General features: G+C 50.4%; 1 protein-coding gene across 1 annotated transcript; it reads right to left on the bottom strand.

Moving 5' to 3' along the window:
• Positions 1–349: 349 nt before the first annotated feature.
• Positions 350–21,316, bottom strand: KLHDC8A (kelch domain containing 8A). Its single transcript, XM_010348966.2, has 7 exons — positions 20,942–21,316; positions 8,234–8,569; positions 7,320–7,884; positions 3,947–4,111; positions 3,500–3,715; positions 2,800–2,901; positions 350–1,886 (listed from the first exon to the last, which is right to left on the bottom strand). The coding sequence occupies exons 3-7, from the start codon at positions 7,693–7,695 to the stop codon at positions 1,693–1,695; spliced, it is 1,053 nt and encodes a 350-aa protein (XP_010347268.1). The 5' UTR covers positions 7,696–7,884; positions 8,234–8,569; positions 20,942–21,316; the 3' UTR covers positions 350–1,692.
• Between the last annotated feature and the right edge of the window lie 2,724 nt (positions 21,317–24,040).

Raw genomic sequence — 24,040 nt, 5'->3', positions numbered from 1 at the left:
TGCAGGGACTCAGAAGCAGGAGGGGAGGCCTCTCCGCAGGCTTCTCACTAGGGGGCAGCAGTGACCATGGGAGGGAAATGCGGGGCCAGCAGGTGGCAGTGCCCTTCTTGGACCCAATTAAGGAAAAAGTCCAAGAACCCAGAGAAAGGGAGGGAAAAAAAAATTTGTATCACGTAAAGACCCAGGTTTCACTTGTCCTTGAAGATCCAGCTGAAGGTGTCCCACCCCCTCCCTCCAGGAGGCTCCCTGCACCCCTCAGATCCAGATAGGTGATCCTCCTCTGTTCCTGCCTCCTGGAGAAAGAATCGTACTCTCACCTGATGAGTGACACCTGACTCTTCCAGAACCCTTCAGGGCAGGCATTTTATTCATCTTTGTGTCCCCAGTGCTAGCACAGCTTTTTAAAATAACTGGGAGTCAGAAACAGATGCTAAGAGGAAGCACATTCTTCAAGTTTTTTAAAAAGAAAATCAGTGAGCAGTTTCCTCTCTACTTTGGATAGGACAAAAGTGAGCTTTGGCTGAGTGAACTGAGACTAGACACAGGAAGGACTGAGCTGATGATGGGTTCTGAATGGAAGACTAACATGCAGCCTCAGTGCAAGAGAAGAATATGTGCTGTTTGCTTGGGAGCGGGGCCGCTGGTGGTGGCTGTGAGCAGGCAGAGCTCTTCAGAGGGGACAGCCAAGAACAGATGGTCACTGGGTGCCCTACTTAGCCTGAGAATGCCCGAGAGATTGTTTTGTGTGGTCCTCCCTGCCCCTCAAGACACCCTTTTGCTCCACCCCCACACCAGGGTGCTAGAGAAGATAGGAATATAGATTTTAATCTAATCATTGTGCTGCTGCTATTAACCAGAGAGCAATTAATCCATCTTTTGTGGATTTTGATGCCATAGTGTAAATGAGAAGGTTTCACACAGAGACACTCTGGGGGCCTTCGGTGACTGAAGGGCTAGGCCTCTGGTGGGGAGTGGGTGGCAGAAGGTGAGGTGGAGTGGAATTAGGAGAGATGTGGGGAGCAGACCTAGGGCTGTGAGACCACCCCTTCCTCCTTATCACATGCCCAGTAAGGACCCCAAGAGGAAGGGATTCTTCCTGGCATGGCCTAGGCCGTCCACGTGAGCCTGACTTCCCTTCCAAGGTAGCTGCCTCTAGCTTCATGTCCAATTCTCGCTGAGTAGATGAGGTCCAGGGCAGGTCCACAGTTGACCGCCAAATGGTGAAGAGATATAAACCAAGGGAGAAGAAAGGGATTTGGAACCCCCGCCCCAATCATTCTCCATGTTTCATCCTAAGAGACCTTTAAACTAGTTCAGAACCGGGGAAAGAGCAGTAGCAGTTGATCCTCTCAGTCAGAACTGCTCTACCTGCCTCCTGGAGACGGGGTCAGGGGAGGTGGGACTCATAGGAGGGAGATAATCCTGTGCCTTTCTGTGCCAGTGCAGTAAGTGGAGACTCTCTTCAGAGTCAGCTCTGCAGCTGGTAGAGCCATCTGCGCCTCTTCCAGTTTTCTGACATTGGTTGGATTTGGAGCTATGGAGAGATCACTTAGAGCCCCAAGGCCAGATGCCATTGGCTGCTAACAGGAGCTGACATTCTGGGAAGTAGCCCCGACTGCTTGGACAAGATCATTCTTTGTGTCAAGCGTGAAGTGATATGGTCCAGGGCAAAGATGCTGGGCCCAGGGACAGCTAGGAGTCAGAGACACACAGGGCTTCCACCGCGTCACTCAGACCCTGGTTGACACCTCCCACAGCAAGGAGGCAGTTCTTGACGACTATGCTGGAGCAGGCACAGCGGGGTGTGGGCATGGCAGGGAGGATCTCCCATTTGTTCTTCCCTGGGTGGAATGCTTCCGCCGTCTCCAGGACAGTGGGTTGGTTCCCTGCAAGTGTCAAGGGAATCAGACCTTACAAAGGAGTCCAACCACCAATCCATGCCCCGCAATCACCCCACCTCCCTCCCTCTCTTGGGCACCCACAAGCAGAAGCCAAGCAACATCACCTTCCTTGGCTACAGGATTACTCCCTTTCCTAAGCCAGTAGCTTTTGTCAAGCAGCCACTTTGTCCCTCCTACCTTCTTCTTATCTTTCTGTCTCTTTAAGAGAAAGCTTTCTTTTCCTACCCATTGCTTTTTACCAGAGTTTCCTCGCACACTACTGCTTCACTGCTGCCTTTGATTAAAAAAGCTACGGACATGGTCTAGCTCACCTGGTTCCTTTCTGCATGAGTAAAGAGTTTGTCCACGCTAAGTAGACTTGGGTCTACCTGGAAGCCCTGCTGCCTGATTTCTCTTTTTGATGATGGGGGAATCTTCACCTTAGAGTTCCTCCTTCAAAATACTAGTAATCTCTGGCAGTTAATACACGAAACCCAAGATTCATTTGTTGAACTTATTCAATCAGATTGCTTTCCTGTTCCAAGATTGGGCTGGGTATCCAAGGAGAAGAGACTGGTCAGAGGAGGACCAAGGCTAATCCCCTCCACATTTTACCTCCAGTCATCCCCGGATAGAAACCTGTGCTCAGCAAGCCTACGCCACACGGCTATGGGTGTCCCTTATTCTCTCTGCATCACAGTCTCTCTGTGTAAGAGGATGGAAAGACCACACTGGGGGGCCAATATATGGATAGGTAATATCCAAGCTGGGAGGAAGGGAGTGCTTTGAGTTTTTGGGAATAAAGTGGTAGGCAGGTGGTAGGCAAGGAGCCAGTACCCTTTCCTGCATATGTGAAGTGCCAAGGATCCACCGAGCACCAGAACCACAGTAAATTCCAGCTTGAAAGTGCCACCCTTACCGAGTCCCCCAGCTACTACGACCCGTCCATTCAGAGCGCCAGCCACAAAGTCTGCCCGCCGCTTCTTGAGGAAGAACGATCGTTCCATCTTCAGCCATCCCCCTGTAGGCCATGCATAATGGTGGGATATATAGACAGAATAACACACAGACCACTCCCACCAAATATGGATTGTGGCCCAAATAGCTTTCACCCTGTGCAGTGTCTTCATTGATCCTTTATGCTCGGGGAGTACACAGTTCCTCCTGCTGTTTGAAATTCTCTGTGGCTTCCACCTCTCCCATGCCTGGTGCTCTCTAAGGCACCATCATCCCCTGCAATGAAATCACCTTGGCTTCTGCTTAGGAGGCTAATAGAGGCAGTGAGGGTAGGAGTCAGGATCCCTCTGTTGCTCCATCAGTAAAAAGTAAGAAAAATCCCTCTCTGACCTGGTCCTGTGTGAATATTGTAAGAAAAGGCAATACAGGTAGAAAAGGCTTTGATAAAAAAAACAACGAACCAAGCAAAAGGGAGACCTGCACCAATGAAAGAATTTGATCCCAAGAGTAGCCCTGAGTGGAGAGGGGTGCTCAGACTTCTGAGAAGCTTGCCCAGCTGGGTAAATGGCCCTGGAAGATGGCTGGGATGGGGGTAAGGGAGGCGGAGCCAACCAGAAGGGTGGTGGGTAGCCAGAGCTTCCTGGGGAAGGTGACCCGCTCACCCTGTTCCATGTCAAACATGTCCATCGTCCGCAGGAACTTGGGCTGCCGGTAGAGGCGACCTTGCCGCAGGCCGCCCAGGCTGTACAAGTGGTTGTCCAAGATCACAAAGCTGGAGAAGGCCCGCTTACAGGGAATGTTGGGGAACTTGGTCCAGGAGCGAGTCTCAATGTCAAAGACCTCGAAGGCGTTGACTGCATACTTGGACTGTCGTCCCCCTGGGGGTCAGAGCAGAACAGAGGTTGGGCAGAAGGGTTGTCCCTGAGGACAGGGAGAGCAAAAGGGTTTCCACTTTTGACAGTTACTCATTCATACAGGGTGCTGCCGGTGGGCTTGGCAGTGGGATTATCCCCAGTGCCGAGGAGATGCTCAGCATACAGGCACTGCTTACCATGGGAACTGAGACAAGGGAAAGAAGGAGGGAGGTATAGACAGTAACCCGTCCTTACCAAGCACATAGATCTTGGAGCCTCGGAGGAAGGAGGTGGCAGCATATCTCGGGGTGGGCATGGGTGCTAGTGACACCCACATGTCCTTGAGCATGTCATAGTGTTGGAGGTGGTTGTGTGGATGGAGGTCCAGGCCCATCCCGCCTGCTGCATACACTCGATAATCTAAGAAGAAAGGCCATACATGCCCTGGCTTAGCTCACAGGTACACCAAGACAGGCCACCAGCACCCATTGCCTACCGTGGCCAGGCCAAGCTTTCAACCACTACTCAGCGAGAGTGAGTCATATGTCAGTGTGGTTGACGGCGCCATTCAAAGAAGTCCCTGCCATAGCTGAGCCTGGGAGCCTGGGTCTTTTTATTTTTTTATATTTTTTGAGATACAGTCTCATTCTGTCATCCAGGCTGGAGTGTGGCATAATCATGGTTCACTGCAGCCTTGACCTCTTGGGCTAATGAGATCCTCCCACCTCAGCTTCCCAAGTAGCTAGAACTACAGGTCCATGCCACCACACCTCGCTAATTTTTTATAGAGTATTTTTTGTAGAGATAGGGTTTTACCATGTTGCCCAGGCTGGTCTGGAACTCCTGGGCTCAAGCAATCCTCCTGCCTCAGCCTTCCAAAGTGTTAGGATTGCAAGTGTGAGCCACCGTGCCCAGCCATCTGGGTCTTTTGAAGCCATGGCATGACTGCATGCCTTAGCCTTCCTTTGTGTCCAGCCCTTTGGCTAAGCCTGAAACACCTAAGTCCTAAACAGGGGTAGACTATGTGAAGTCTAGGCCCGGAAAAACCTTTGCAGGTCTTGTTCTCTCCACTGTCCTCCTCTCTGGGCAGCCAGAGGGGAAGCCAAAGAGGAAAGGTAATCTTTTTTTTTTTTTTTGAGACAGTTTCGCTTTGTCGCCCAGGCTGGAGTACAATGATGTGATCTTAGCTCAACTGTAATCTCCGCCTCCTGGGTTCAAGTGATACTCCTGCCTCAGCCTCCAGAGTAGCTGGGATTACAGGTATGTACCACCACACCTGGCTAACTTTTTTGTATTTTTAGTAGAGACAGCATTTCACCGTGTTGGCCAGGCTGGTATGGAACTCCTGACCTCAGATGATTCGCCCACCTCGGCCTCCCTAAGTGCTGGGATTACAGGCATCAATGAGGAGAGGTATTCTTCTGATGCCCTTTCCCCAGGTGCAGGTGCTCACAAACAGGAATTTTTTAGATATGGTAGGGGCCTTTAGAAAAGAGAGGAGCCATGCTGTTACTGGCCTGTGGGACACTGGACTGCTGGTTCCCTCTGTGTCCGCCAGCCCCCCAGGGGAATGCCATCTTCCTTCACAAACTGAGAGGCTTGTGGGATCCAGGAGTCACCTCAGCTAAATGAGATAGGGCTAGAGGTGAATGAGGGTGAAGCTTTGGAGAGAATGCTGGGCCCTTTAAGAAATCCAGCCCAGGAAGTGAGCAGGGGTACTTTGGGAAGTGAGCCCCCTCTCATTCTCTACTACTCTTGACCGTAGGTGGCCTTTCAAGGGACTTCACTGCACCAGAGAGGATGGGCAAGGCATCTGTGTTTCCCTGGGCCTCACCCCAGGACCTCCTGGGCCTCTCTTTCTTAGAGACCCACCCCTGCCTGGGATTCTGCCGGCATCCAGTCCTCACTGCTTCTGGCTCCAGGAGACCTTTATTCTTAAGGTTATTGGAGGGATGAGTACTATTTCCTCCTCCTTTCCAATCTTACTGAAAAAAGAGAAAAAAAAAAAAAAAAAAAAAAAAAAAAAAGCCAACCCTCGCCTGAGGCTGGAAGATGGTGCCTGCTAATGAGGAATTCACCTTGCACAAGCTCCACCCTCCCATCCTGTGTTACCTGAAACACCTCCTCCTGGGAATCCTCCTGGGAACCCTCCCATCCACTCCTCACTACTATTTTTGTGCCCAGTTCTTACTCATCCATTCAGACCCATCTGGGTGTCCCTGAACTACAAGGCTGGGTCGACAGCACCAGCTCAGTGCCTCCTGAGTGATGGCACTTCTGTCACCCTATTCCATCACCCTAATTGCCACACGTTACTGAATAATCTTTATTTCTTTCAATGGACTGGAGGCCCCTGAGAATTTGTTAAATCTATAGCCCCAGAATCTGGCACATGCCTGGCACACAGGCATGTAAATGCTTACTAAACTAACTGTTGAGCCCATTCAGGGCCGTAGTAAGAGCACAGACTCGGTCATCACTTACAATCTGTGTCACCTGGGGCCAGTGGTTTAACTCTCTGGGCCTTACACTGCTTCTGTCTAAAATCAGAGTAATAATAGCACTTACCTCATTGGAGAGGTTGTGAGAATCAAAGGCGTTTATGTATACAAAGCACCAATGGTAAGGATCCAGTAAACGTTACTTCTTAATCTTTCAAGACCATTTATTGAGGCCTGGGATGAAGATGTACTCTTTCCCTCCCTTGCTCTCCGTGGGCCTCCAGGCCTTCCATCCTTCTTACTGGGAGGTCACAGAAGCCCCACTGGCCATACTTCCCTGGGGGATTCTGCACTAGGGTTTCTCTCTGGTCACCTTCATTGGTCAGATCTAGGCTCCTGAAAGCAGGGAACAGATCTTCTGCTTCTTTCCTTCCTTCCTGGAGCCTGGCAGTGTGCCAGGGACAGAGCATGGGTTCAAGAAAGAGTGGTTTCCAATCTACAGTAGACTGGACATGCAGCTAGGATGGTTTAGCAAAAGAGTGAGGGAGGAAGTGGAAAAGGAGGGAAGGTTGCACCTCACTGCAAGCCTGTGCTGCTCAGGTGTGGCTGAACTTGATGTCTTCTAATTTCCATTGAACAATCTCCCACAAAACCCTTTGTGTTTTAGCAGAAGAGCTTTCAGAGCTCTAGGGTCTGGGCTGTACTAGGTGTGAAAAGAAGGAAACGAGGGGTTTTGAAAGTAAAATGAGATCACAAAACCATGTAGCGAGGACATGCCCTGAGGACTTAGTGAAATGAGGCAAGACATTTCAGGAGCACAACCCTCAGGAACATTCTGCTCTCCACTGAGCATCTCAGATTGGGAGGCAGAGGAGGAGGCTGAAGGTGGAAGAGGCCCCTGGAGTCAGGTCCTGAAGCCCTCTCAGTGGGGCCTGGTGACCTACAAGGACGGAGTGAGCATTGTCAGGACCCCGAATAGGTGCCTGGGGGTAGTGGCACCTGCAAGGCAGATTTCAGGGGCTAGGGGGTGGGGGTGGGAGGTGCACCATTCTGCTGAACGCATGGGGTCTGCAGAGACATGGCACTAAACTCCACAGCCCACAGCAAATGCGTGTTGGTTTCCACCTGTTTCCCTCGTGGTCCCCCACTTCCTTCTCTCTGGCCGCCCTCAGCCCGGCCCCACTTGCCTTTGGCCGTGACAGAAATGCCCATGGCGGCCTCGCGCAGCATGCTTCTCTTCTTCCACTTGCCCTCATCGATGTTGTACATCTCCACGACCTTCAGGGGCAGCTGATTGGTGCCCACGCCCCCAACCACCATGATCCGCTTCCCCAGGGCGGTGACGGCCACCCCCGCCCGGGCTGTGGGCAGCGGGGGTAAGGTGGTCCACTGGTCGGCCTCGGGGGAGTAGACTTCGAAGCTGTCCATGGGGACGCCGTTGTCGTCACATCCCCCGATGGCATAGACCTGGCCCCCGGTCTCCAGCAGGGAGCTGTAGACCCGGCGGCTGGGCAGTGGCGCCAGGCGCTTCCACTGGAAGTCCTTGACGTTAGGCACCTCCATGGCAGCCTCGGGGAGCGCCCCGGCGCCGAAGGAGGTGCGAGCGCGGGGGTCCACCGGCTACCCGGCGCCGGCTCCCACGGCCCCTCTCGCCACCTCCATCGAGCTCCCAAGCGCCGGCTCCGGCCAGACGCCGGCCGGCGCTTCACCTTGCCCCGAGTCTCAGCGGTCCGGCGGTGTCCGCGCCTGGCCCTGCAGGAGAAACGCGACGAATCAAGGGCAGCCGGAGCCACGCGCCCTCCCGCGGGCACTGAGCGGGCTCCGCAGCCCCTGGCCAACTTCACCGGGAAGACGCGGCGGCGGAGGGCGCCCCCCGGCGGCAGCACCACGCCCTGCACCACTTGGTCCCCGCGCACCCCCAGCCGTCCCCCGCCTGCAGCTCGTACACCGCCGGAGCGCGCGGCGGGCCGGGGCTTTCAGGGTTCGGGGCGCCCGGCTGTCCCCGGGCGGAGAAAGGAGTTAGCGTCTTTGGGCGTCGACGCCTCCCTTCCCCCGCGCCCCCTCCCCGCAGTCTCGGCGCCTCCGCCCCCGCATCACTTACGTTGCCAGGCCCGGGGAGCGCGGCGGCGAGGCGCAGACGACGCATCACAGGGGAGCCCGGAGTCCCCGCCCGGCGGCACGGGAGCAGGGGAGAGGGCGCTCTGTCCTTCCCCAGTCCGCGGGCCGCTGTCACACATGCAGATGAGGAGATGAAGTGAACAGCAGGAAGGAGAAGCGGAGCCGCTGCCCGCCGGGGAGAAGGCCTGCGAGCCGGCTCGGTCCCTACCCGCGGCCGCCACACCTGCGCAGGAATCCGTGTGCGTCCCGGGACACAGCGTGCTGTGACCTCTTTACAGAAGCCCCGCCGCGCGGGTCCCCGGGGGAGCACTCACCTTGTCTACAGGGTCAAGGAAAGCAGGGCATTACAACCCAGTACCCAGATGACGGGCACAGACTCCCTCTGGTGTGGGGGCAGGCTTTTGTGTTTGTTTTGGATGAAGAGGCAGAGACTCCAATTACCCAGTTTATCTACAGTGCACAGACTCAGTTCGCGACAGGCTAACTCAATAGCCAGCTTTGCTTGTGGGGAGGTATTATACAGTTGGAATGGAAACAACTTATGTGGGTGTGATGCACGCAGACCTGGCACAGGTACTTTCAAATATAACATATATACCCTCTTGCACATAGATGCATAACTTACACATCATTCTCCTCCCTGAAATAGACACATCCACAGAGACACTGCCCAATGATGTGCAGACAGACACATGGACACAGCTGGAAACACCAAAATAGACAAACACACACGGGCAGTTTTTCCATCTGCCACACACATGCACAACCCACCACAGCCACCATCACCCTGCACAAGCTTCAGGAAGGGGAAACCTGATGATCACCACGCCCGGCTAATTTTTTTTTTTTTTTTTTTTTGTATTTTTAGTAGCGATGGGGTTTCTCCATGTTGGCTAGGCTGGTCTGGAACTCCTGACCTCAAGTGATCTGCCTGCCTGGGCCTCCCAAGGTGCCTGGATTACAGGTGTAAGCCACCGCACCCAGCCAGAACTATTGTACCTGGACTGATCAATTTCAAAACCTTGGTTATGATATTTACTGTGTTATATAGTTTTGTAAGATGTTACCATTGGGAGAAACTGGGTACCAGTTTCCCCAGTAACAAAGGTGTCTATGAGGCCAGAGAACCACCTGGTCTGGTGGACTGCAAGGCAGATGCGACCCTCCTCCTACTTGGTTCCCTCAAATGCAGCCAAGTCTTGAAACACCTGGGCTTGGGAGGCTGGAAGACCTGGATTTGAATCCTGCCTCAGAAACATATTTAACTACTCTGAGCCTAAGTTTCTTATACAGATAGATAGATAGATCTATATCTATATATTTTTTAAACTAGAGTTTTAATTTTGAGGTAAATTTTAGATTCACATGCAGCTATAAGAAAAAATACCCCTTACCCAGTTTCTCCCAATGGCAACATCATACAAAACTATAGCACAGTAAATATCACAACCAGGGTTTTGAAATTGATCAGTCAAGATACAATGGTTCTGGCTGGGTGCAGTGGCTCATAGCTGTGTAATCCAGGCACTCTGGGAGGCCCAGGCAAGCAGATCTCTTGAGATCAGGAGTTCCAGACCAACCTAGCCAACATGGTGAAACCCCATTGCTACTAAAAATACAAAAAAATTAGTCAGGCATGGTGGTGTGGGCCTGCAGCCCCAGCTATTCAGGAGGCTGAGGCAGGAGGGTCACCTAAGCCTGGGAGGCAGAGGTTGCAGTGAGCTAAGATTGTGCCATTGAACTCCAGCCTGGGCGACAGAGCATGACTCCATCTCAAAAAAACAAAATGAACCTCCCACCCCCAAAATTATATAATCAAGGCCAGGTTTGGTGGCTCATGCCTGTAATCCCAGCACTTTGGGAGGCCGAGGCAGATGGATCACCTGAGGTCAGGAATTCGAGACCAGCCTGGCCAACATGCTGAAACCTCATCTCTACTAAAAATTCAAAATTAGCTGTGTGTGGTGATGCATGCCTCTAATCCCAACTGCTCAGGAGGCAGAGGCAGGAGAGTCACTTGGAGCAGAGGTTGTAGCCAGCCAAGATTTCAACATTGCACTCTATCCAACAGGCCTATCTGACTACTTTGAGTACTTGGCTTAAAAATTCCACTGTTTTTTAGTTTGTATTCTCTGTACTTACAAAGTAAGCACCTCTAGAACCTTCACAGAGGAAGGCTGTGTCTGTTTCCCTATTTAATCAGAGCTCATAAATTCCAAAAGAATGGGATGTGAATTAATGACATTTCATGGAAACACTGAACATTTTCCTTTCTTCCTAGGAGTCTGTCTGCTTGGAGAAATAGGAACAAACCTTTACCTCAGTGTGAACTGTCTTCACAAAATCAGGAAGATTTAAAAGCCATAGACCTTCCTCAAAAGGGCTTGTTGGAGTCCATACTCACCCTCTTTTGCCCAGTCTACCTTCTACCAAAGCAGTGAGGCCAGGCTTCTTCAATGAGCCCTCACCACTGCAACTGGGGCAGCTTAGTAAGCAGATAGACACAGCTCCACACTCTGCGCGTTACGTTGGTGTCACTTGTTGAGATCATCTAAGCCCTTGCACATCCATTTTCTCGTAATCTTAAAACTGGGAGGGGTTGTCAGGGCAGGTATCAGTATCCACTTTTTACAGATGAGGAATCTGAGCCTTAATGAAATGAAGTAACTTACTTAGGACCATGCAGGCCATTCAGGGTAGGTCCAAGGTATGAATTCCAAATCCAGTGCTCCCTCACTTTATCACAATTAAATCACAAATGAAAGAATTGTGCATTATGAAGGAAACCAACCGAGTCCACTGTCCACCTGGCTTCTGCTCTTTATTCCACTGCAGTGAAGAAAGGAGCCCAGGCCCCCAAAGAGATTCCAGCGGCTGCCCATGATGTTTGTGCCAGGCAGTGCAGGTAAGGAAATGGTGGAATCCAGCCCCAGAATAGGCCCCATTCTAAACTAAGGCTCATATCCCACAGGCACTACCTTCTATGCAGACCATGGGATCTAGGGACTCAGACCCTTGGAAAAGTACTAAGAACAGGATGTCTTCCAGACCATGACCTAATTGCTTGTTCTGGAAATCCTGGCTGCTCTCCATCTCCCTCATCTCTCTTCCTCTCCACCAGGTAACATCCTTCAGTCCTTATGCTGAGTGCACATCGAGGAAGCTTGTAACCTAGCAACTGCCACTTAAGATTCCCTGAGTCACCTGTGGTTTTCACTGCCTGGGCTGAGTGCATCAAGATGGGGGCTTAAGAAGTGCCAAGCAGAGAGAGAATGTCCAGTGGCTTAACCCTATTCAGGGCTTAAGGAGTGCCAAGCAGAGAGAGAATGTCCAGTGGCTCCTTTGATCCCTCCCCACCTTGTCAGGAAGTTCTTACTCATGTCAAATCTTAATCCTTCTTGCTGTAAAATCTTGCATAGCATTGAGCCTGGGTTTCTCTTTTCCCTTAAAAGGTGTTTGAGTTTTTTTAGGCTGGATGAGGTGGCTCATGCCTGTAATCCCAGCACTTTGGGAGGCCGAGGCAGTTGATTGCATGAGCCCGGGAGTTTAAGACTAGCCTCAAAAACAGGCGTCCCCAAACTACAGCCCGCGGGCCGCATGCGGCCCCCTGAGGCCATTTATCCGGCCCCCCGCCGCACTTCAGGAAGGGGCACCTCTTTCACTGGTGGTCAGTGAGAGGAGCACAGTATGTGGCAGCCCTCCAACGGTCTGAGGGATAGTGAACTGGCCCCCTGTGTAAAAAGTTTGGGGATGCCTGCTCAAAAACATAGTGAGACCCTGTTTCTACAAAAAAATAAAAATTATCCGAACTCCATGGCACATAATCCTAGCTACTAGAGAGGCTGAGGTGGGAGGATCACTTGAGCCCCGGAGGTAGAGGCTTCAGTGAACCAAGATGGTGCCACTGCATTCCAGCCTGGGTGACATAGCAAGACCCTGTCTTTCTTTAAAAAAAAAAAAAAAAAAAAGTGAAGCCGGCTACAGTGGCTCACGCCTGTAATCCCAACATTTTGGGAGGCTGAGACAGGCAGATCACAAGGTTGGGAATTTGAGACCAGCCTGATCAACATGGTGGAACCTTGTCCCTACTAAAAAATACAAAAATTAGCCAGGCGTGGTGGTGGTGAGTGCCTATAATCCCAGCTACTTGGGAGGCTGAGGCAGGAGAATAGCTTGAACCCAGGAGGCAGAGATTGCAGTAAGCTGAGATCGTGCCACTGCATTCCAGCCTGGGCAACAGAGTGAGACCCTGTCTCAAAAAAAAAAAAAAAAAAAAAAAAAGTGTTTGATTTTTCCTCTTGGTTACAAGGCAGGAGTGAGGGGTTGGAGAATTATGGGAGAAAAGTCATAAAAGCCTCTGAAGATTAGACCTTTGGTGCTGTGGAGTCTATTATAGATATTGATGCATCAATCAAACTTGGGGTGCTCAGCCCCAGAAAAGTCACTCAGTATATTTAGGTTTTTGTTTTGTTTTGTTTTGTTTCGTTTTGTGTGTGTGTGTGTGTGTGTGTGTGTGTTTTAATGGTGGGGTCTTGCTATATTGCCCAAGCTGGATTTGAACTCCTGGGGTCAATCATCTTCTTGCCTCAGCCGCCTGACTAGCAGGGATTACAGGCATGCACCACCTTGACAGGTTCAGTAAGTCTTGGATTTGTTGATGTCTAATTTACATGCAATAAAATGCACAGTTTTACTCAGTCTCTACTGGCTGGTAGGCATTCAGCAGGATCCTGCCTTCACCAAGCTGTGGTAGCTCTGGGGGAAGTTTAGGGCGTTGTGGGGGGACGGTTCTTCCCAATAAACCAGGCAGATTCTCGGTGTGGCAGGCCATGGTTGGAGTAACTGTGGGAAGGGTTTCAAGGTCTGGTGGAATTCCAAGCATAGGGAATATTTTGGGGGATAGGTCGAAAGGGGAGCTGTTTAGTGATTAGCTGCCACAGGGGCTCCTTATCCCTCCCCAGAAATACTCTTTACCGAAGTGCCCTCTGCAGGGTACCACACTGGCTGGAGGGAGGGACACACCAGGAACTCCCTGAGGCCAGGATCACCTTCTTCATGTAGTTCTCTTTCTGCAGCACCCCACAGACCGTGTGGTCAACATCAGACAGGCTGGATCTGAACCTGGTGCAGCCACTTCCCTAGCTGTGTGACTATGCACAAGTCACTTATGTCCTTGAATCTGAATGTCCTTATCTGTGAAAAAGGGCACAAGAAAATCTACTTTCTCCAGTTGTAGGAGGAAGGAGATGCCAGGCATAGTTCTTGGGCCCGTGGTAGGCATCTCAAATAGACAAGTTTCTTCCTTCCCTTTGGGATGGCAAGTTTCTGTACCTCTGACTTTCAGGCTAGAGTACCCCCAAAGCAGTTGTCAGTTTGCATAGATAGGCAACCTTACCAGGGCCCACACCCGCCTGTTGCCAGTCATTTCTGGGCCTGCGTCTCAGGATATCTTTTCTCCTAGCTAGCTGAAATCTCATCTGCTGCAACCTAAATTGCATTCTAATCTGGAGAACAGCTGTGCCCTTCCTTTAGCTAATCACCTTCTCATTCCTAACCAGAAGCGTGGTCTTTATTCAGGGAGTGGGGAGCGAGGCTGACTCATCCAATTAGGACTGAGGCTGCCAGCCGACCAAGGAAAGGGTAGTTCCCCCCCCAGCATGGAGAAGCCTAATTAGGGCCTCCTCCCACCCAGTCCCAACATCAGCCCAGAGGAAGGATTTAGAGCGCACGTGGACTTGATGGGAGATGGCATGACACAGTTACCAGCAGTCAGAACTAGGATCTGTATCTGATCACGTGGCACTGCTGCCCAGGTGGAGGGCTGGGGTCCCACGGAATAGCCTCAGCTATTCGGGCTCCATTCCTGACCACGTAGCCTTGATTGGAGAGTTGAATCAGCCACATTCCTTCAACTATCCGCCTTGCCCCCTCCAGCTCCAGTGCATAGCTGGTGCCTGGAACCTAGAGGGGCTTAGTGGGTATCTGTTAAAGAATGCATCCATCCACCTGTAAGCCCCTTCCTGCCTACTAAGGTAAAACTGATGGAAAGTGGACCCCAGATATGGGATGATGGGTGAAGGGAGGGGGTCATTTCCGTTTTCAGACTCAGGAGTTGCACAATGTAGAGAATGAAGGGCTAGAAACTGCAGGCTCCTCTGCTGTTTAGTGCACGTGGGAAGGGATGCTTCTCAAAGACCTCAGCCACTTCCCTGTGCTTACTGAGGAAATCCTAAGGGGAAATGGGGCTTATAATAAAGCCTGAGATGCCAGGTGCAGTGACTCATGCTTGTAATCCCAGCACTTTGGGAGGCCAAGGCGGGTGGATCATGAGGTCAGGAGTTTGAGACCAGCCTGGCCAATGTGGTGAAACCCTGTCTCTACTAACAATACAAAAAATGAGCCAGATGTGGTGGCATGTGCCTGTAATCCCAGCTACTCAGGAGGCCGAGGCAGAAGAATCACTTGAACCAGGGAGGCAGAGGTTGTAGTGAGCCGAGATTGTGCCACTGCACTCCAGCGTAGGCAACAGAGTAAGACTCTGTCTCAAAATAATAATAATAATAATAATAATAATAATAATAATAATGCCTGAGGATCTGGGTTATAAACAAGGAAGAATTTCTTGACCAGCAACATCAGAAACTCGAAACACCAGCATGAGGTGAGGTGAGAGGCCAGGGACACACCTCGTCTATTGCTGCCTAGGGATACTAGAAACACACAGAACTGAGTCAGAAGACCTCTGCTGTGGCTTGTTAGGATGTAAGCTACAACCTCCGCTATGTTTGGTTGTAATCGGGCTGTGCAACTCTGGGCAAATGATACCCATTCTGGTGTCTGTCAAATTAGAAGGAAGGAAGGTAAAGAAGAGAGCAGCTGGGGTCCCTCTTAGCTGGAGTGTTCTGTACTCCTGGGGTGCTAGACAGGGTGGGGAGCCCTAGAGAAAGAAGCATTTAGCCATAGTGACAACACAGCAGATTCTAGAACAAACATCTTCACATTCTTCCAGGTGATACGATCGCAGAGGTCTGGCCAGCTCTCACAAGTGCTGCCAGCTACCCCAGGTCCCGTCACTAGTGACAACTTTATCAGGGCTTCCCCTGGCCACCGTCTTTTGCTACCACCACCCTCCTTTCTCTCCAGTCAGCCCAGGACAAGAGGGTGCCTTGTGACAGCTGTTGCTGTGCAGAATGGGCTGGCTCCCTGTAGACCTCAGGCACCCACCTGGATGACTAATCATGCTTCCTTTTGGGATCTGACCTTTCTGGGGCGCCTGCTGCCAGGAGAATACACAAGGGCTGCCGAGGACTACGGGTTCAAGTCATCCAGACCAGGCTCTTTCTCTAAAAGTGAAAATGTGCCCATTTGTCCCGGGTCACCAGGCTGGGGCCCCTAGGGGTCCTTATCTTCAGCCCTTCTCATGTAGAGGACAACAGAGCCTTTATCGGGGCAGCTCTGTGGAGGAGAAGAGGGTACAGGCTGGGGAAGGCTGCAGCAGACCACTCAGACACGGCTCTTTAAATGCCCATTAGTAAGTTAATATTGCCATTTCCAAAGTCAGCAGCATCCTCCATTCTTCTTAATTAAAAAGAGCTCCACGTCCTGGCAGAGCTGAGAGAGGGCTCTGAATGATTTACACACCAGCCCTGCTGCTTCCGGCTGGGAAATCAGCAAGGAAGATTGATTGGCAGATGAGCCAGCCTGCCTGTCACGATGGCATGCGTGCTTGTGTGTACAGATGCGTGTGTGTGTGCGCTGGGGCACTGGGAGCTGGCTTTCCTGCTGGCAGGCTCTGAGTGAGCAGGGCCACGGACCCACAGTCCAGGCCCGTGGAGCTCTGCAGGCCTAGAGGTAGGGTCTGCTAGAAACAAAAGGCTAAACAAAAGCCTGGCCTGCTCCCCCTCACTGGAGTCCCTCTTCCTAGCAAAACTGCCTTAGCTGGAAGACAACAGCTCATTTGTTAAGGTCTTATCCCATCCCAGGAGAGAAGCAGCCACTCCCAAAGATTCCTCTTGTTTCCACGTGGAGATTCCTCACCTGGTACATAACATACATTGGGCTTCTGTTTGATCATCATTGCTCACTTTAAGAGGAGGCTTTCTCGTAGCCTGACTCTCCTTCCTTAGCTCTCTCCTAACTCCAAATTTTGTCTGACCCTGACATTCAGGGTATCCAAGGCTCTGGGCCCTTTATGAGGCTGGGAAGGGGATGATGAGGTCCACAGGTTGGACTGCATAACACTCAGCCAGAGCCCTCTAAAGAGCTGGGAAGTGAGAGCAGTCACCCTGAAAGGTCCCAGGCCCCTTTGTCTCTCCCACTAGGCTTTGGGGCAGCCTTGTTGTCCACCCCATACATGGAGGTGCCTATACTCACCTCCAAGAGCTCACCAGCCTCCCTGGGCACCAGAGAAGGAGGTCCCGCTCACCCTCCAGCTGGAAGGAGGTGCCTAGTCACTGGGGCAGGACCTATACAGAGATAGGGAGTGGCTTTTGCTTTCTCTTCACCTCTCCACTTCTCCTCTTTACATCACACACACACACACACACACACACACACACACACACACCCCTCATCCCTAGAGATTCCAGAGAAAGGACCAGGCAGAGGCACGTTGGAGAGGAGGGGTGGGGACTGGAGCGCAGGCATCATCCAGTGCCTTGCTTTCACCCCCGCTCCCTAGGGAGGCAGCAATCTGCTGCAGCAGCAAGGTTGCCATCTGGCATGCTGACCTGTGCTCTCTATGCTGCAGACAGGAGGGGGCGGGGACACGTGATGGGCTGGCTGCGCGTGTGTTGTGTGTCTGTGTGTCTAAGAAGCCATGAGACTCCAGAAAGGTAACAGCCAGGCCAAGCTTTGGGTGAATCAAAGGATCTGCCTGTCCTCATCAATTGGCACCCCTGGGCAGGCGGGTATGTACCCGAGGAGCTCTGAGGAGCCCCAGGGAGCCTGCGTTTCTCTCAGTGAAGGAGGGAGTGGCAGGGCCTGAGCCCTTGCGCATCCTCCCGTAGCCTGTCATCAGGAGAATATGGCTGCCTGGTTAGCACGCAGGAGCCTCCAGTTCATTCCTGCACGTCACTAGGCAAGAAACAGAGTGACACTTTTACTCACACCCAGACCTAACAGCTGACCCCCATGAGGAACCACGACTAAGGATTCCACCTGTTCTTTGTTCCTCGCTAGTCCTGGCCCAGAAAGGACTGTTTTCTTCTTTGGATGACATCTCCCCGCTTTGGTCCCAGCCTTGGAAGTTTCGTTCTGAGAGATGCCTTGGTACAAGTCCCCTGAGGTTGTACCTCAGTGTGGGGGTCAGCAAACTATGACCGAGGGCCAACCCTCTGTTTCTGCATGGCGTGAAATCTAAGAACAATTTTTACATTTTTAAATGATTGGGGAAAAAAATCAAAAGAAAAATATTTTGGGATACAAGAAAGTGATATGAAATTCACATTTCAGCATCTATAAATAAAGTGATATTGGAACACAGCCACACTCATTCATTTACGTGTTGTCTATGGCGGCTTTCCCACTACAACAGCAGAGTGGAGTGGTTGCAACAGAGAGCTCCTGGCCCTCAAAGCGTAAAATATTTACTATCCGGCCCCTTACAGAACATGCTTGTGCCCTCCCCCGCACCTTAGGCTGTTTTAAGGCAACAAGGGGAACGCCACCTTGTTCTTTTTGTTTTTTGTTTTCTTGCTTGTGTGGTACAGGGTCTCACTCTGTCATCCAGGTTGGAGTGCAGTGGTACCATCATGGCTCACGGCAGCTTCCCAGGCTCAACCGATCCTCCCACTTCAGCCTCCTGAGTGGCCGGGATACGGACCCGCACCACCACTCCCAGCCTGCCACCTTATTCTTGACAACGTGCTTCACACCACCATGGCGTGTGAAGTCGACACAGCAATATCTAGTGGCAATAAAAGGAGATGAACATTTTGAGGCCCTTACTGTATACCAGGGACATTTTCTCTGCTGATCACATTATCTGTACAACGATCTTGAGACAAACAAGCACTAAGAGGTCTATTTACATCATGAAGGAATAGGGGCGATTGGGAAACTCGCCAAAGCTGCTAGAGTTCGGCAGAACAGGATCCTGGATGCAAACTCAGATCTGCCTAACTCCACAGCCCGTGTCCTCTCCAGGCCACGGTGATTCTAAGACGACCACCGGCAGCCCAGCGGGGACCCACCCCAATGGATGCTGGTTTGGGCTACCCCCATGCACAGGCAGGGCAATTGGGCCTTAGGATTTAGGGACCCAGGCCCCACCTCAGCTGCCTCCGCTCCAGAGCCTGGTCCTGAGCTGAGGGGAGCGTGGGCCACAGGCAAGTCAACAACGTGGCGGCTCCACATCAGCGCCATCTCCCTTTCTTGCCGCCTTCCTCAGCCTTTCCTTTGGGAAGATTAAATTTGCATTTTAATAGAAAACCTCTTGAATGACTCTGATGTGACTTTAAGGTACTAATTACAAATTCATTCCTTTCTAAATATTAAGGCACTTCGGTTCAGCTCAGGAGTGATGGACCGCAGCAGAACTGCTTTGTATGGATGTGTAATGTTTATTTCACAGCGCTTACAAGCCCCCACCAGCAGAGGGCAGACAGGAGATGTTCTCAAGACCTATGTGGGTGATGTCTTGGGAGCCTAAAATCTGCTAAAAATGAATATCCGAAAGCAATAATCCTTGAGGAAAACTGGAAGATGGCCAGTGGGATGGGAGCTGGTGGGGGTGGGGGCACCCAAAAGTCTTCAGGTTGCCGGTTTGCCCAGTTACTTATAAGTGTCTCAAGGCAGGTGCATACCTGTTGTATTCACCACTCTTTCCCATCACCAAAATGAATGTCTGGCATTTAGTGGGGACCTAAGGAATATTTGCTGAATGAACGAGTGAATCAATGAATGGATGAATAAGGCAATTAATCATGATGGGCAAGATCATTCATTCAACTACTATAATGAGTCAGGCATTGCACTTGATCATTTACATAAGTCTCTTTGTTGAATGATTGATCCTCTGCATTTTCCCCAGGGCCGTGCAGAAGACACGGAAATTCTCCTTTCTCCTGAAGAACTGCACTTTGCATTTTACCTACCGATTTCTAGATGAGAAAACAAATTCAGAGAGGTGAAGCGATTAGCCTTACAGCACCCAGTGCAATCTGAAGCTCAGCCAGGACCCGAACCCTGGTCTTGGGCTCTGAGCCTCGCTCTCTAGCAAATGTATCACTCCCCCTCATCCTGGTGCTGGCCTGGTTATTCCAGTGTTCACAGTGTCACACCCTAATCTTGGCCCTTGTCCCCAAGATGCTAGGAGCCCAAAGTCCAGTCCAGCCTCTCAGCCAGGCTTAATGCTTGGGCTCCAGCCAAACCACTCTATTGCCTGATGCCCAATAGGCCTTTCATTTCCTGCCTCCATGCTTGGCTTTGTGCTTTCTGTTTCATATGTTCATTCCTGCTTGTTGACATCCCATTCATCCTTCAGGGCTTGGCCTGAATGCAGCCTCCTCCAGGCCTTTCAAGACCCTTGCAGGCAAGAATCATTTTTCCCATTTCTATAGAACTTCATCTGTAACTGTGTTAGCATGATCAAAACCACACACCCATTAATCTCAGCACCACGCTACATTCTTTACATATTTTGTATAATTTGAACCTCATAAGAAGTCAATAATAATAATAATTAACAAGTATATATTGTTAACAAGTATAATAACAATAATAATAATGGTTAACAAGTATATGGTGCTCAATAGGTGTCATGAACTGGTTAGAGTTTTATGTGAGTGCAAGTTGTGTGTGTGTATAATTTAGCCTATAAGGTAGGCACCATTATTATCGTCATTTTACAAATGTGAAAGCTGAGACTTAGAGAGGTTAAATGACTTGCCCAAGGTCATACAGCCAGAACAGGATGTGAAATCCAGCTGGCCTGGCCCTCGAGTCCTCATACCTATCTATGTAGACATTCTTTCTCATCCAGTGGTAGGCACTGGAAGAAGGCAGGAACCATGTTACATGCCATTGTTGTCAAAACACAATCCCTTCAGAGCCAAGCACAGCAATGTGTACATAGTAGAAATTCCATAAGTTTCAAAAATCTTAATTGTAGATGTAGGGGGCATATGTGCAGGTATGTCACAGGGTGTATTTTGTGATGCTGCGGTTTGGATTTCTGTTGATCCCATTGCCTGGATAGTGAACATAGTAACCTAATAGGAAGTTTTTCAGCCCTTGTCCCCTTCCTCCCTGCTTTTTGAGTCCCCAGCGTCCGTTGTTCCCCTCTTTATTTCCATCTGTATCCTGGGTTTACCTTCCACACTGGTGAGAATATGTAATATTTGGTTTTCTGTTTGATATTCCATAAAGTTGAGCTGACTTCAGATCAGAAGCCAGAAGTTCTGGAGGTTGGCTGTATGTTGGTCAGTCTGTGCCCTGGCTGGACAGTGATTTTTGGAGTTAATTAGCTGGGTTAAAACCAGATGGGAAGGAACTTTAACTTCAAAGCCAGAGAGGCACAGCTGAGGAGAAAAGGCCCTTAGAGACCCTTGCCCCCCCCCAACCCCCATGCCAGCCTGTCTGACCTGGGCAGCCCTCCTCTCACTGCTGACACCCCTGCCTGTCTCCCCAGCAGCAGGGACTCAGAATGCCAAGACATCACTCTGCATAGATGGATTGAAATAAAACTTACCTGACTAGGGGGAAAAGGAGGACACCTGGAGATCATCTGCAAAGGACAAAGAAGTGGAGGGGCCTGGAGAGGGTCGAGCAGGTGTTGGCTCTGAGGCTGTCCTAGGAGCAGGCTGGGAACAGAGCTGGCAAGGTCCCCAGGGTCCCCAGGGTTTTCTCCACAATTGATGAGTCCATTGCTGCTGCCTCTGGCTGATCGACCGGGATGCAGCCAGGCCCCTATGCACAGGGCATGGGGCCAGCCCCGCTCTGAATGCGCAGAAACTTGGGGTCCCTGAGCTCCAGGAGGCGTAACCCTCCACCAGGAGGGCCTCAGCCAGCTCTTCAGAGCCCCAGTGGCTCCGCGCCTCTCCCTCCACTCAGGTCTCAGCTGCAAAGTCCCAATCTGCGAGGAGAGCGGGTGAGGGGGCGGACACGCTCACACACACAGATAATAACTGCCATGGAAACTAACCAACAAAAAGAAGATTTAGGGAGCTAGACTCCTCTGCCAGATGGGAGAGAATGGAGGGAAGAGAGAAAGGGGCTGTCCTTTGCAACGCTGCCAGTTACACAGAGGGCAAATGTGCACCTCAGCCCTAATCCAACGATTGCAGATTTCTCCCTCCTCTGGGGTGGGGCTGTGGGTAAAAGGCGGAGACATGGGTTGACCTTTTTATATTAAGGTCCCAAACAGCCACCCCATATCTTTGCTTTCCATGCACAGTGGAGGCATCGGTGGTCTAGCGCGGGTGCTAAATTCCCGAGGCAATGCTCAGCACCGCTGGCAAGGCGCAACTCGTTCCGCAAAGCAACGTGTTTTACCAGGTCAAGCTGAACCTCAGGGCAATTCGATCACTTTGCTTGGGCAGATGGCTTGAAGGACTTTCTTAGATGAAAAGGCCAGTGTTTAATGAGCAGCAAAACAAGGCTTTTCTTCAAGCCCAACCTTTTCTATCCGTGATGTTGGAACTGATTGCCCATAAAGAAAGTCAGGGGTGCAGGAGCGGGGTTAGCACAGCTATGAGACATGTGGCTTTCCTTCCAATGGCCTTTAGTTCTGGTTTAGGGGATTTTTTCTCTCTGGGATAAATGAAAATCTAATGAGGGAACTTTAAAAAAATTATCCGGAGGTACTGTAAGGGAAATAAGGTAAACCGAACACCAGAAATCCTTCAACTCTGTAGCTGTGTGACCTTGGGCAAGTTTCTCCATCTGTAAAATGGGACCTATGGGGTTGTAAGGAGAATTAAATGAGGTAATATGTGCAAAGTGCTTAGAACAGTGCCTGGCTTATAGAATTTGCCGTTATTATTGCTATTGTTGTTAATCTTTCTGATCCTGCCTTGCCTCAGCTATAAAATTGAGCCAGCGACACCAATCTCTCACAGAGATTAAATGTGAGGATGAATCATACCATTGTAACTGATAGAGTGGTGGTTATAAGGGTGTATACATTTGTCAAAAAACATCAAACTGTGGATTTTACTGTGTGTAATTTATACCTCAATTTAAAAAAATATAGGTTTATATCACCATGTAAATCAGCCAAGTGTCTAGAACATAGGAAATATTTATTCCCTTCTTCCTACCTAGCCCTCTTTTCAAAAAGAATGGAAAGTGAAAATGAATGTTAAAAGTAAGAAGTAAAAGGCAAGGGGTGGTGGCTCACGCCTGTAATCCCAGCACTTTGGGAGGCTGAGGCGGATGGATCACAAGATCAGGAGTTCAAGACCAGCCTGGCTAAGATGGTGAAACCCCATCTCTGCTAAAAATACAAAAATTAGCCAGCTGTGATGGTGGTGCCTGTAATCCCAGCTCCTTGAGAGGCTGAGGCAGGAGAATTGCTTGAGCCCGGGAGGTAGAGGTTGCAATGAGCCAAGATAGCACCACTGCACTCCAGTATGGGTGACAGAGCCAGACACTGTCTCAAAATAATCCCAGCATTTTGGGAGGCAGAGGGAAGGATCGCTTGGGAGTAGTCTGGGCAACATGGCAAAACCCACCTCTACGGGAAATACAAAAATTAGCTGGGTATGGTGGTGCATACCTGTGGTCCCAGCTACTTGGGAGGCTGAGTTGGGAGGATCACTTGAGCCTGAGGAAGTTGAGGCTGCAGTGAACTGAGATCATGCCACTGCACGCCAGCCTGGGTAGCAAAGTAAGACCCTGTCTCAAAAAAAAAAGTAAAAAGGAGGATTGCATAGGCAAGAGGCCATATTGATTTTGTCAATAATGGACCACCTACTGAGACTCAGATATTCTGGTTATTTTCTGAGGCTTAAATATCAATCTGTCAGCTGCAGAGGCAGCACCTGGGTAACTAAGTTGCCTTATTAACTCACTCCTAATTTCATAACCTGGTATAAGAAAGTGAACTGCTCTCCAGGGTGCTTCCTACATCTGTTCTGGAAGCCCTTTCATCACGATTACTTCTCCACCACAACTATCCCTTTGTCTCCCAGACTCCCTGCAGGGCTGCACTTTGGTTCCAGAACAAGGCAGCATGGAGACCACTGGCTGCAGGGTATCACACCTAATGAAGTGTTGGCAAGGGCAGACAGCTGTCAATCAGAACAGCCCATGATGAACTAAGTTAGATATACCTGGAAGAGACTGCTATAACCTAATTAAAGAGGAAGAGAGAGAGAGAGAGAAAGAGAGAGAGAGAGAGAGAGAGAGAGAGAGTGTTTGTGTGTAAAGGGACTGGGAGGATGGAGAATAGTATATAATTAAGAATCAAGTAAAAGAAATCCCTGGAGATAGACTGTAGACCTCAGGCTAACAGCTTCCTGAACCATAGTTTGGGTGATAGTGGAGATTGGTGCCATGCTGCCAAGTGATCCCAAACCAAAAGGAAGCTTGCTGTTTGTCTCTTTGTTCTATGGGGTGAAATCTATAAATAAATAAGATAATTCACATCTGAGAACAATTTAAACTCAATTTGTAAATATCCACTCTAAGCAGATATTGATGGGTGAAGGCTCTTCTATTTCGTTTGGGGATACAAGACTGAAAAAGAGGCAAATGCAAAGATGATGATGAAGAGCCTTCAAAGATGAAATCCTTTCAGGATCATGTCTCTCATCTCTCCAGAAATGTTTGTACCTATGAGTTCAGA

The sequence above is a fragment of the Saimiri boliviensis genome, chromosome 14 (genome assembly GCF_048565385.1).
Source record: "Saimiri boliviensis isolate mSaiBol1 chromosome 14, mSaiBol1.pri, whole genome shotgun sequence".
In the NCBI taxonomy this organism is placed as follows: Eukaryota; Metazoa; Chordata; class Mammalia; order Primates; family Cebidae; genus Saimiri; species Saimiri boliviensis.
The sequence above is the reverse complement of the archived record's forward strand: the minus strand, read 5'-3'. Positions and strand labels throughout refer to the sequence as shown.

Coding starts and splice junctions, on each gene's coding strand:
- KLHDC8A (XM_010348966.2), bottom strand. CDS start 7,695: ATGGAGGTGCCTAACGTCAAGGACTTCCAGTGGAAGCGCCTGGCGCCA. Junction 2,902..3,499: donor CATGTTTGACATGGAACAGG/GTGAGCGGGTCA, acceptor CATGGCCTACAG/GGGGATGGCTGAAGATGGAA. Junction 1,887..2,799: donor CGTAGTAGCTGGGGGACTCG/GTAAGGGTGGCA, acceptor TGACACTTGCAG/GGAACCAACCCACTGTCCTG.